The sequence below is a fragment of the Corapipo altera genome, unplaced genomic scaffold, assembly GCF_003945725.1.
Source record: "Corapipo altera isolate COAL_440 unplaced genomic scaffold, ASM394572v1 268, whole genome shotgun sequence".
Lineage (NCBI taxonomy): Eukaryota > Metazoa > Chordata > Aves > Passeriformes > Pipridae > Corapipo > Corapipo altera.
In genome coordinates this window covers 9,676,644-9,688,977 of record NW_020884901.1, presented here as the reverse complement: position 1 = coordinate 9,688,977, position 12,334 = coordinate 9,676,644, and the positions used below count along the sequence as shown (strand labels likewise).

Sequence of the window (12,334 nt, the reverse complement as noted above, 5' to 3'; positions counted from 1 at the left end):
TCCTGCCCTGTCTTGGGCTGTGCTCCAAAAGTGAGACAAGAGAGGGTGTTATTTTCTCATTGTTTTGCTTCGGGTTTCTCCTTTCTTCTCATCCCTGTCCTTCTGTTAACTGTAAGAACTCCTCCTCTGTGTTGATGGGAGATGGCTCTCCCATCTCCATTTTCCTTGGTGGTGGATTCAGAGCCTGTTCCTCTCCTCACATCACAGGCTCTTGCCCTCACCTTTGCAAACGTGCTGCCCCACATTCTCTCATCTCTCCTTCTCACCTCCTTAGTCTTTACCAGACTGGTCTCCCTGTGCTCTGCTGCACTGCTCTGGCTCAGTGTGCAGCCTTGTTTCTAGAAGCATGGCTCAGCTGCTTTCGCCTCTCCACTCGAAGCTTCTTTACCACTCAATCTTTTTTTTTCTTCCTCGTTCCTAACCGTCCCCTCCCTGGACTCAGTGACACATTACCTGCACTTGGCATACCTGTGCTTGATCCTGTGGCTCTGTTCCCTGTTCCAGGTCTCATGGCTGTATTTTCACCACAGCAGATTCATTCCCTGTGGAATTGCAGCAGCATCTTTGTGCTTCTCTTCCTGTTCTGCATGTTTGTCCCATTTTTTGTGCTGTCTCATTTTTCTCCTCACCATGTTTTGTCACTGAAATTCTTGCTGCTTTTTTCATACAAAATTCATCGTGCTCCCATTACATTCTCCTCAGTGCTGCAAGTCTGACTGACACATCCAGTCTGCTCCCCTCCTCCAGTCCTTGTTCTATCCACACAGTCAGGTCTGGCTGCCTTCCCCACCCAGGTCTCCATTTGGATACACATTCTGGTAACTGCTTAAGCAGTCACCCCTTCTTGTACAACCCTGGCAGTAATTTTATGTCTTTATTTGTTAATTTATCAGAAGTAATTTGGAATTCTGTCATCAGAGTATTTGTCACTAGGTGAATGCACTGGTGAGGTGTTCACATCACAGACACACACACATTTTTCTCCTTTTTTTTTTTTTTTCCCTCTCTGGAATTAGAGGACTTTGGATAACTGGCTGTAGTTCTTGGATGCTCCTGAGTTAAGTCTGAGCAGTGACTCAGGCCAGGCTGCAGGACAGTTCTGGGCTCCTGTGGCTGGTGTGAGGTGCTGTCCCTGCCAGCCCTGCTGCACTTGTGCTCTTTGCCTGCACATGCAGAGCAGACCTCTCCAGGCTCAGGGGCCTTTCTGAACACCTCTAGTCTGTGCTGGGTGAAGTGGATTGCCCCAGGAGGCTGCTGCACCAGTCTGAGATTGTGCAGAACATCACAGATTCTGTGAAGAATTCTTGTGAAGAAACACAAGAACTCAGTATGTTGGAGACACATCTGGCTGCAAGCCCTGTGCATTCCTATGCCATGGGCCCTATAGTGTATGAACATGTTTGTCCAGGATCTAGGACCAACCCAGGGGTTGTTTCTGATCAGAACTGTCACCTTCATTAGATCATTCACTTGCTCATTCTGCCAGCAGTGACCAAACCAGTGATGTTGTTTTCCTCTGGTTTTCTGCCTGTTCATGCTCTTACATCTGCCTCTACCCTCTTCCCTGCAGGTGCACCTTTGTGAAGCTGATGGCCTGCTGGAATTCCTGGGAGTCTCATCCTCAGAATTCACTCACCAGCCAGTTCTTGTGGCAGTGAAAATGCTGAGGTCAGATGTCAACAAAACAGCCAGGTAAGTGCACCTGCAATACCAACCAGCTGGGGAGGAGAGCAAAGACTTTTCAAGCAGCAGCTTCAGACGGGGGACTTGTGTAAAAGTGTCATGTGTCTCTGGTGCATGTTCCATGTGTTCATGGAAGGAACAGGACACAGCAGGGAGTGGGGGATAGGGGTAGCTGTAATGTCAACCTGAAATGCTGCATTAATCCTGTTCCCTGGGAAAGGGGCAGTGTACAGAAGCACAACCAGCTTTCGCACTTTGCTGTGTGCAGGAGTGTAAATGGCTCTGACTGAGATGTTGTCACGTGCCTCTTGTGCTTTTCTGAGATGGAGGAATAGTTTAGGATATTCAGCCATGTTTTCTGTTTTACAAGAAACGATTTCCTGAAGGAGATCAAGATCATGTCCCGGCTGAAGAACCCCAACATCATCCGGCTGCTGGGGGTGTGCGTGCGCGACGACCCCCTGTGCATGATAACGGAGTACATGGAGAACGGGGACCTCAACCAGTTCCTGTCACAGAGGGAGATCTACAGCAAGTTTGCCATTTCAAACAATATTCCCTGTGTCAGGTAAGAGGAGCTGCCAGTTTTGGGATAAATAACAAGAGAGAGCTGCCAGTTCCATCTGCTGTGCGTTGCAGGCAGTGACCTTCCTCCAGCCCAGCCACTGCCATGGCACGTGGACAACTAGTCCTGCTTTGTGTGGGAGGTTGTTCTTGAGGCCCGTGGAAGTCTGTGTTCCCCTGAAGTGTCCCTGACTGTGGGCTGTTCTGGTCACAGTGACCATCCTGATGTGTTGTTTATTGATGTGGCCATCTGTTTATGTTAGAGGGCTTGCATCAAGTATTTCATTAATATGAGAAGCCAGTTGCATTACAGCAGGAATTTTGGGATGAAAATCAAGAATGTCTCTTAAGATTTTAAGAATGTTCATATGTTCTCTGGATGTCTGATAAATATTGCTGAGTGTAGAGCTTCACTAAGGAAAAAAGATTTCATCAGCCTGTAGAAGGAGAATATTTGGCAAAGAAAACCATATTCTGTCAGTGGTGGCACTTGTCTCCCTCCTCAGTGGAAGGATTAAATCTGACATAAAAGCATCCCTGCTATTGCAGAAATCCTTTCCTCAGAGGAGAGTTGTGTGCAGGACTAGCATGTTCTGCCTGATAAAGAACCCTGCACTGCTCAGGAGCTGTGGCATTGCTGAGCCTTTGGCATGTTCTCCCCAAAGGATTAGGTGGATTTGTAGTTCAAGCACGAGGCAGTTGTGCAGAGCCAGTTCTGAGGTGCTGGACAGAACATGACTGGGTTTTACCATGTCCAGGCAACACCACAGTTGCTGCCAGAACCTGTCAGTGGTCCTGCTGGGAGTGCTAACCTGGCATCCTGCAGTCAGGACACACCAGGAGCTGCAGGATGAGAGGATTTGCATCTGACTAGAGACATGTTTCAGCTCTCTCCAGTCTTCTACCCTTCTTGCACATCAGAAACATCATTCACCTTTAGACTTGTGGCTTTTTTCCCCTGGCCAAAGCCTCAAAATGTTCTTTCTTCTTTATCTCCTCTTCGCTTCTTATCTGACTTCAGCACTGTCACTCACATTGTTCTTCCTTGGTTTCCATTACTTGGCTCTACCTCCAGTTTTTCATTCTCTCCTGCTGATCCTCCAGCCTCTTTTGTCCCTCCAGCCAGACACAGTGTCACATTAAAGGCAGCAGACTGGCTCAGATAGCTGGGGTTGTTTACTGAGTGACGTGAATCCCCCTGCCAAAGAGAAGTGCTGGCTCTGCTGGTGCCCAGGGGTGTCTCACAGATGTGAAAGGTCCAGCCACCCCACTCATCTCTCAAACCCAGTATTTGGTGCATCAAATGTGGTGACCAGCCCTTTCCTGCAGAGAGGTCACACATTCTTTGGTGTTTGAAATGCATCCCCCTGCTGTCCCTCTGGCTGTCTGCTCACAGAGTCATTTAGGCTGGAAAAGCCCTCCAAGATAATCGAGTCCAACTGTACCCCCAGCACTGCCAAGGCCACCACTAAACTGTGTCCCCAAATCCCACATCCACGTGGCTTGTAAATCCCTCCAGGGATGGTGACTCCCACCACTGCCCTGGGCAACCTGTGCCAGGCCTGGACAACCCTTTCAGTGAAAAATTTTCCCTGATATCCAACCTAAACCTCCCCTGATGCAATTTGAGGCCATTTCCTGTCCTGTCACCAGGAGAAGAGCCTGACCCCCACCTGCTCCAACCTCCAGGGAGTTGATGAGAGTGAGAAGGTCCTCTCTGAGCCTTCTTTTCTCCAGGCTGAGCCCCCGCAGCTGCTTCTCCACCAGCTTTGTTGCTCTTCCAAAGGCAGGTCTGCCTTTCTGCCTTTGGGGTGTTGGCCCCGAGGCACGACGAGGACTCTGTGTGTCCCATCCTGTCCCTCTGTGTGTGGAACCACTCGTGTGGACCCTGCAGAGCTGGCTGAGCAGGGGGCAGGAGCCAAGAGGAAGCTGCTGATGGGACCCTGCGAGGCTGCAGGTGGGACAGGAAAAACGGGGCTGCTGGGGTGGGAAGAGCAGCAGCCCCAGGCAGGGAAAGAGGCACAGCTGAACGTGGGATCCTGGAGGCTGTGCCACGAGCCAACAACCAGCTTAACAGGGGACAGGAGGGTGGCCAGGTTCCTTCTCTGGGGCCTCAAGAGGCCCACCCTGATCAGGAGCAACGTGGAGCTGACTGTGGGACTGGTCCGGGGGTCGACCCAGCTGGGTTATGGTTTCACCACACTGAGAGGTGGTGCCTTGACCCTCCAGCCAGGGCTCTGCTGGGCTGAGGGGCTGCCTCTGGATCACTCTGGTGATAGCTCAGCTGCTGGTTAGGGTAGATTGAGTGCATCTGTTATTGTTAGAGGCATTACAGTGCTGTCATTTAGATAACATGATAGTGCTTTCCTCTTTGTACCTTAAGGGGGCTTTTAAAGGGGAGGAAGACTTGTTATAGGGGCAGATAATGACAGGACAAGGGACAATGGTTTTAAAATGAAAGAGGGTAGTTTTAAATGAGATGTGAGGAAAAAATTGTTCCCTGTAAGGGTGGGGAGGCCCTGGCACAGGTTGCCCAGAGAAGCTGTGGCTGCCCCATCCCTGGAAGTGTCCAAGGCCAGGCTGGATGGGGCTTGGAGCAACCTGGGCTAGTGGATGGTGTCCCTGCCCATGGCAGGGGGGTGGAACAAGATGAACTTTAAGGTCCTCTCCAATCCAAACCATTCTACCATTCTGTGATTGTCACCAGAACACAAAGAGAAGGAGAGTAAGTCTTTCTTATTCTGACCCTTATCAGAAAAATACTGTGAACAGTTTACTAACTGTGTTCTGATGAGCATTTGGTGTTGTGAAGCATTTGAGATGCACAGTGGGAAACAGAGCAGTGGTGTGTGGAGAATGCTGAGAGTCTGATGGTCCAAACTCTGTGTATCATGTAACTTCATTAATGCTATCTTCATTTTGCTAATGGGAGAATTAAAATTAAATTAGATGGAAAATGCCTGTTTTTATTTTCAGTAAAGCTTAACATATTTTTTAAAAATAGTAAGCTCTCTCATGTGGAGTGACGTACTTATGTTAATATAAGCACGCAGTAGTGATGGTGTTTGAAATACCAGACTAAGTGGCTCATAAGATATGAGATTCTGAGATTGTACAGCCTAATTTTTCATGTCTCTCTGCAAAAAGCTGGTGCTTTGATGCACAAACTCTTTGAAAATCTTGAGATTAACGTTTGATATTGAAAAAAAAATAAAAATCTAAAGGATGTCAGATTCCAAGGGCCTGAATTTCAGGGACAGCTTGTCTGTTCCTGCTTAGTCAGCTCAGGAGACTTAGTCTGGCAGGGGAGGCTGTTTGTGCCCTGAAATGAGACAGTTTAGTTCCACTGTTATGGCAGAAAATAAAGTGACAGGTCACTGTAACACATGAAATGCAAGGAAGAGTTGACTGTGGGGAACTCCGTTGATTTATTTTTCTTTTTCCTTCTGTTTTGTTTTCCTTCATGCAGCCACTCCAACCTGCTGTACATGGCCACCCAAATCGCCTCTGGGATGAAGTACTTGGCATCTCTGAACTTTGTGCACAGGGATCTGGCAACTCGCAACTGCCTGGTGGGGAACAACTACACCATCAAGATTGCAGACTTTGGCATGAGCAGGAACCTCTACAGTGGGGATTACTACAGGATCCAGGGAAGAGCTGTGCTGCCCATTCGTTGGATGGCCTGGGAAAGCATCCTCCTGGTAGGGGCTGCACAAAGCCTCCCTTTATTCCTTCCTCTGATTTCCACTGTGCCCCTGAAGCAGTGACACGTGTCTGTGTGACAGTCCTGACAGCACCAAAATGTGTGCTGGAGGTGGCCCCAGGTGAGGAGTCCATCGGGTTGTGTTGGACATAACTCGTATCCTGGGAAAGGAGTGTGTCCTTGCAAATACAACACAGGTCATGGAATGGTTTGGGTTGGAAGGAACCTTTGAAGGTCATCCAGTCCCACCCCCTGCCATGGGCAGGGACAACTTCCACTACAACAGGTTGCTCCCATCCAGCTTGGCCTTGGACACTTGCAGGGATGGGGCAGCCACAGCTTCTCTGGGCAACCTGTGCCAGGGCCTCACCACCCTCACAGGGAACAATTTCTTCCCAATATCCCATCTAACCCTGCCCTCTGTCAGCAGACAGCCACTCCCCCTTGTCCTGTCCCTCCATCCCTTGTCCCAGGTCCCTCTCCAGCTCTCCTGGAGCCCCTTTAGGCTCTGGAAGGGGCTCTCAGGTGTCCCTGGAGCCTTCTCTTCTCCAGGCTGAACACCCCCAGCTCTCCCAGCCTGGCTCCAGAGGGGCTCCAGCCCTTGGAGCGTCTCCATGGCCTCCTCTGGACTCTCTCCAGCAGCTCCATGTCCTTGCTGTGCTGTTCCCCAGGGCTGGAGCAGCTCTGCAGGGGGGTCTCCCCTGAGGGGCAGAGGGGCAGAATCCTCCCCTGCCCTGCTGCCCACGCTGGGGGATCAGCCCAGGGCACGGGGGGTTCTGTGCTGGGCCATGTCCAGCCTCTCCCCCACCAGCACCCCCAGGACCTTCTCCCAGGGCTGCTCCATCTGCTCATCCCCAGCCTGGATTGATACAGGGGCAGCACCAGCACTTGGCCTTGTTGAACCATTGTCCCCATGGGCCTACTTGGTTTTGTCCATGTCCCTCTGGATGGCATCCCTGCCCTCAGCCCTCATCTGGGGCCTGACTTCTGCTCTGTGCCTGCCATTCAGGATTCCTGCTGCAATTGTAAGGAAGTTGTCTTTCTGTGTTAATTTTCCCAGCTGGGAAGCTCTGAGGGGCAGGGGCAAAACTTGCTGAGTTTCAAGAGCCAAGTCTGGTTTTGAGCTGGGGTTTCGTTTCGTGTTTAGGGGTCCTGCTGTCTCCCCTCAGGAGACTGTTCCACAGCCCAAACACACCCAGCCTGGAGGCACTTCCTTAATATTCAGCCCTGTATTTCTTTCTCAGAGCAGTTGGTGAGATCACTTGGTTGCATTTTTTATTACAACATGCTCTCCAGGTACCCAGAGAAAGTTGCAGTTCCCTCTGCTATAGAGGCTACCAGGCCTAGGCTTTTCTAAATTCACCTTCTTTTCCTGGTTACAGCTGCATCTCAACCAGAAGTCAATCCCATCTTCCTTGTGTGAACATCTTCCAAACCTTGACAGACTGCAGGGGTTGCCAGATAAAGCCTGGGCACTGCAGGGCTTGGATGTTTTCAGCCCAAACAGGCCCTCCAGCCCCCAAGTGTTCTGTGTTATTTTCTGAGCAATCTTTTTTTCTCTCCACGAACACATTGTTCCAAACACAGCCAGTTTGGGCACATTTTTGGAAGACACAAAGCAGGGACAGCAAGAGCACTGTCACTGGCTTCTTAATGTGCAAAAATCAAAATGATCTCAGGGTTTTCTCTAAGAGTCTGGAGTCTGCTCCAGCTCTGCTTTCACCCCCAGGGCTTTGCTTTCCCCTTCAAAGGCTTTTCTCTGTTCAGAACTGTTTCAGGTGCAGGTAGACAGTGGCTGTCCATCCCCAGCTCATTTTCTGCTGCAAACACACTGTCTCAGGAGGGCCAGAAGTCTCTGGCTTTCTCTGGGACGTGCTCCCTGTTGCAACAGGTTTACCCCAGTGAAAACTGCACCTTCTTAGAGCTGTCCCAGGGGTCCCACGACTGCTCCTGCCCCACAAACAGCCTTGGACCCTCTGTGTGTGGCTGAGAGCAGCTCCCCTGCTCTGCTGGGAGCATTTTCCCAGGTGTGGATCCTGCATCCTCGTGTTCAGCTGCAGAGGGTGCAGACTGAAAGGGGTTTTACTGAAGGGGGGCTGTGAAACAACCTGGGCTTAAAAGATCCTTTCTGTCCACAGGGCAAATTCACCACAGCCAGTGACGTGTGGGCCTTTGGGGTGACCCTCTGGGAGATGTTTGTGCTGTGCAAGGAGCAGCCCTACAGCCTCCTCTCGGATGAGCAGGTCATTGAGAACACAGGGGAGTTCTTCAGGAGCCAGGGCAGGCAGGTGAGGAAGCAAACACAGCTCCTTCCTTCCCTGGAGCTGGTCCCATCCAAGTGGATGTTCCCAGGGCCTCTCTGCTGGCCTTACTCATCTGCAGGAGTCTCGGCTGCCACTGCTCCTCACGTGTGTCCTGCCTCTCCTCCCCTTTATTGCACCAACTCTCCTCTCTTGGAGTCCCACTGGAAGAATCCCTTGACCCTGTCCAGTGCTTCTTTCTTATTATTATACTTCACTCTGCCCTGTCCTTGGCTTTTCCAGGCTCTCCTGCACAATTCCTCTCCTGCACAACTCTCTCCCCCCAGCAATGCCTCTGAAAGATGAGGAAGCACTTAAGGAGGTGGGGAAGGAGGATTTGTAACTTCCTAGGGCTTAGATACTCCCTGTAGTATCTCCACATACACCAGGAGGCCTTTGGCCATCTCCAGTTGCTGAAGGGCTTCCCTGTGTCATTCTGTCCCCTCTCACTCACTCCCAGGATTGTGCACCCCACTGCTAGATACCAGTGATGGTGCAGGACACTCCAGCTCCTCAGTACCCAAACCTGGAGTGCCAGTTCAGAACAGTTCACTGTTCTCCCAAAAATCACCTTTAGCACCAGAGAATTAAGGGAAATAAAATGATCAGGGGGGTTAATCACTGTCTCCCAATTAATCAAGAGCCTAAAAAATATGAGCCTAAAAGATGAGAGGGGGAAATATAATCATTCTGCCAAGGTGTGCTGTAGAAAAGCTCTAAAAGGTGTTTTTTCTGTCTCTGCTAACAAGCTGTCACGATGCTTAGAAAGCCTCATGGGTTGTCTACGGTGAGTTGAAAGTATTTGGATTTTATTGTGGTAAATTTGGTTTTGGTTTGTGTTTTGCTGTCTCTTGGAAGACAAATCCCTCTGAAGCATTCATGTTTTCTGGGAGACAAAGGCCTGTTTTGTGACCAGCTCATCAGACAAGTTGGCAGAGTGTCCGTGGTGCTGTTTGAGGTGGTGTTGGGGCCCTGTCCAGACTCCACTGCCAGGCTCAGGCTGACTGGATTTCCAACACTGCATGGTGGCTGTGTCTTGTAAACCTGGAGTGGAACTGTCTTTTGGTGTTACTTCAGCAAAGGTTCAGTTGTTTTGTGCAGGTCCCACTGAAATAGCTGTCACTCTCTTCCTTTCAGATCTATCTCTCCCAGACTCCTCTGTGCCCTAACCCTGTGTTCGACCTGATGCTGAAGTGCTGGAGCAGGGATATCAAAGATCGTCCCACTTTTGACATGATCCACCACTTCCTGCTAGAACAATTGGAATCAAACATTTGACTCCAGAGAGAGAGACAAACTGTCGAGAACAGAGTGACTCTGGGGTCTCTTTGCCTGTTCCTCACAGAAGATGGTCAGGCCACCTCGCTCCCCTCCCCGACTGGGCCCTATTTGAGTTGAGACGTCCATGGCAGCTGCTCGTTCTATTGGCCATGGTCTGACACACAGGACCAGAGGATCTCATTTGGTTGAAAAAATCATCTCCTCTTCTGAATCATTTCCTGGGAATACTGTGAGAGGGGGTTTTATTGGATACTTCAGGCGAAAGGAATGAGTAGAACTCGGAGGGACTTGGAGCTCTCTCCTGGCTGGAAGAGAAGGCGCCGGTCGGTGAGAGCCACTCGAGAACAGGTTTCTGGAAGGAAAGACTTGAGCCTTCTAGAGCTATTCCATTAAATCAGATGGAAGTCTTGTGCACATGAGCAAGTGTTTCTGTGTGCTCTTGCTACACACAGTAGCAAGAGGCCAGAAACGTCTGGAGCTGGGAAATGGTTTAACGGACTCGGGAACTGACGGAGCATTTTTAGCAACCCTTTGGGAGTGACACTGCCAGGGTCTACAGAGGATGCTGAAACAAGAGTCCAAGATGATGTTCTGTTTTCCTGTGGTTGTTAAGCACTGCTTTGGTTATATATGTGCGTTTTCCCCACACTGGATTTTTTTTTTTTCTAGAAAAAAATAATTTTGAAAATGAATGTTTAAAGGGTCATGGGAAGGTCACTGCGGTAGAAGATCTTCCCCTGACCTACAAATTAAGGCTAGGTAGGGAGTTTGTATTGAGAAGTAGCTGATACTGTACTACTGTCACTATGTAGATTTATTAACCTAATGAACTTGTAGCCACAATGGACTGATGTGCAATTAATCCTGTATAATTACCCATCAATATGAGATCTCTAAGTCAATGCTGTTATGTGTGAGAGGGAACTCAGATTTGGTGAAACCGGGTGGCCGAGAGCAGAACCCTCTTTGTCACTTGTCACAGCTCACAGGGGGGACGGGAGCAGCACCCGGGTCACCCCGGCACACGCGTGTCTGGGGGCACCCACACGTGTGTGCCTGGTGTCAGAGGTTCCTCCCCAGGTCTGCAGCAGGTTCGTGCCCATCAGCTGGGCAGGGGCAGCTTGGCCAGGCTCTGTCATTGTCCCCTGGCCCTGGGAGCTGGGCTGGCACATCCCCTCAGGGGATCTGTCCTGTATTTCGGGTGCTCCCCGTGCAGCGCGGGGCCAGTTACTCATTGAACTTGGGGTTGGTTTGTGTGTCCTGTCACAAACAGCTCATTCTCTGGAGGGTTTTAGAGGGCTCTGAAATCCATTTGGAGTGAGTTAGAGAGTTCAGTGTGTTTCTACAATAAATCCATTGTGGATTTACCAGGTGCCTGGGGAATACTCTGCTATTCCCTCTTTAATCGTTTAGCAAGATACTTAGGACCAAACCAAACATTTCATAAGCTGGGAGAGAATGAAAGCTCAGCACTTGGCTTCTTTTTTTTTTTTTTTTTTTTTTTTTAATAAGCAGCATCCAGCATAGCATATATTTCCAGTAAAGATGAAAAAGATAATTTTTATCTTAGCCACAAGCATAGATGCCTGGCTGTCTGTGCTGCGAGCTCTGCGAGAGGGCACTGCTGAGAGAGGCAATGTCTGAACAGTTACAACACAGCCATGATTGTGTTCAAAGAAAAACCCTGCCTCTGAACTGGCAGATGCCAGGATGGAGTGTGGCATGGCTGTGTCTGCTGCCTGGGCACATCAAACTCCCTTGTGACGTTCCCCAGCCTGGGAGGGGCCATGCTCAGGGTGTCCTGTCCTGGCTGTGTGGGGTGTCCCCATCTGAGCTGCTCCTCTGAGCCCCTTTGTGGCTGAGCAGCTGGAGGGCCCAGATCATCTCATCCTCCCTGCCCAAGCTCAGGTGAACCTCACCCCCAGTTCTTTCCCCAGTGACTGGGGGGGAGCTGCCATTCCCTGTGTGTGCCATCTCTCCAGAGCTGGGTGGTGGGAGCTGGAGTTGCTGCAGCCTGTTGGGCACCTGGCAAACCACTCAGCCATGGTATTTCTGGAGTGTTTCTGTCCTGTCCCAGAACATGTACCCCAGTAACACACAGCCCTGTGCATGGTCTCCTGTGCTGTAAAGTCACCAGACAGGCTCTGTGCTCCTGTTCCATCGGGATGTGCTGTTCCTCCAGTGACATGTTGACATACCAAGTTTCTCTCATATCAATAAATTCTAATGATAACCTTGACAAAAGCGAATTTCTACTTCTTTTTTGCCCAGGTGTCTGCCCTGAGCACTGATATTTTGGTGTGATTGTTCAGTAGCTCTTTGGTAAGTGTGTGACCCCCAGATTTGGAGGGAGCAGCTCTTGACCATCTAAAGAAATGAGCTTTGAGGGGGATTCTGGAAATGCTGGAAAGGTGCCAGCCCAAGGCCCCTCGGGCTGGTTGGACCTGGAATGGTCTGGGGTTGTTGGTTAGTGCTGCATTTCAGCAAGCAACTTTTCATCTTAATGTTAAAATCAGGTGCTTTAGGCTTTGTAGGTCCCTTATCAACCTGTCCACTAAAAGCTGAGCCAATTTCAAAGCTCCTTTGGGGTGCTCTGGGCCTGACCCATCTGGGCTTTGAACATCTCCAAGCTTGGAGATGCCACCCCCTCCCCTGACCCTGTCCCAGGCTGTTCTGTGCCCACAGAGAATTTTTCCTTGTGTCTGCTGGGCCTTCCCCACGTGTTTTGTGCCTGTTCCCTCTTGGTTTTCCACTGTGCATCTCTGAGAAGAGCCATCCTACCCCTGGCACACCCATCCAC

General features: G+C 50.2%; 1 protein-coding gene across 4 annotated transcripts in view; it reads left to right on the top strand.

The window, feature by feature from the left end:
* LOC113950353 (discoidin domain-containing receptor 2-like) overlaps positions 1–11,773 on the top strand; it is a 60,558-nt gene extending 48,785 nt beyond the window's left edge. For 3 of the 4 annotated variants that reach the window (XM_027650114.1, XM_027650113.1, XM_027650115.1), the window contains exons 13-17: positions 1,571–1,692; positions 2,054–2,251; positions 5,717–5,951; positions 8,092–8,241; positions 9,391–9,531. In XM_027650114.1, the coding sequence (XP_027505915.1) occupies positions 1,571–1,692; positions 2,054–2,251; positions 5,717–5,951; positions 8,092–8,241; positions 9,391–9,531 (846 nt within the window). Of the gene's footprint in view, positions 1–1,570; positions 1,693–2,053; positions 2,252–5,716; positions 5,952–8,091; positions 8,242–9,002; positions 9,041–9,390 lie in introns of all 4 variants that reach the window. The other variant, XM_027650116.1, reaches the window with a different exon arrangement.
* The last annotated feature ends 561 nt before the right edge of the window (positions 11,774–12,334 follow it).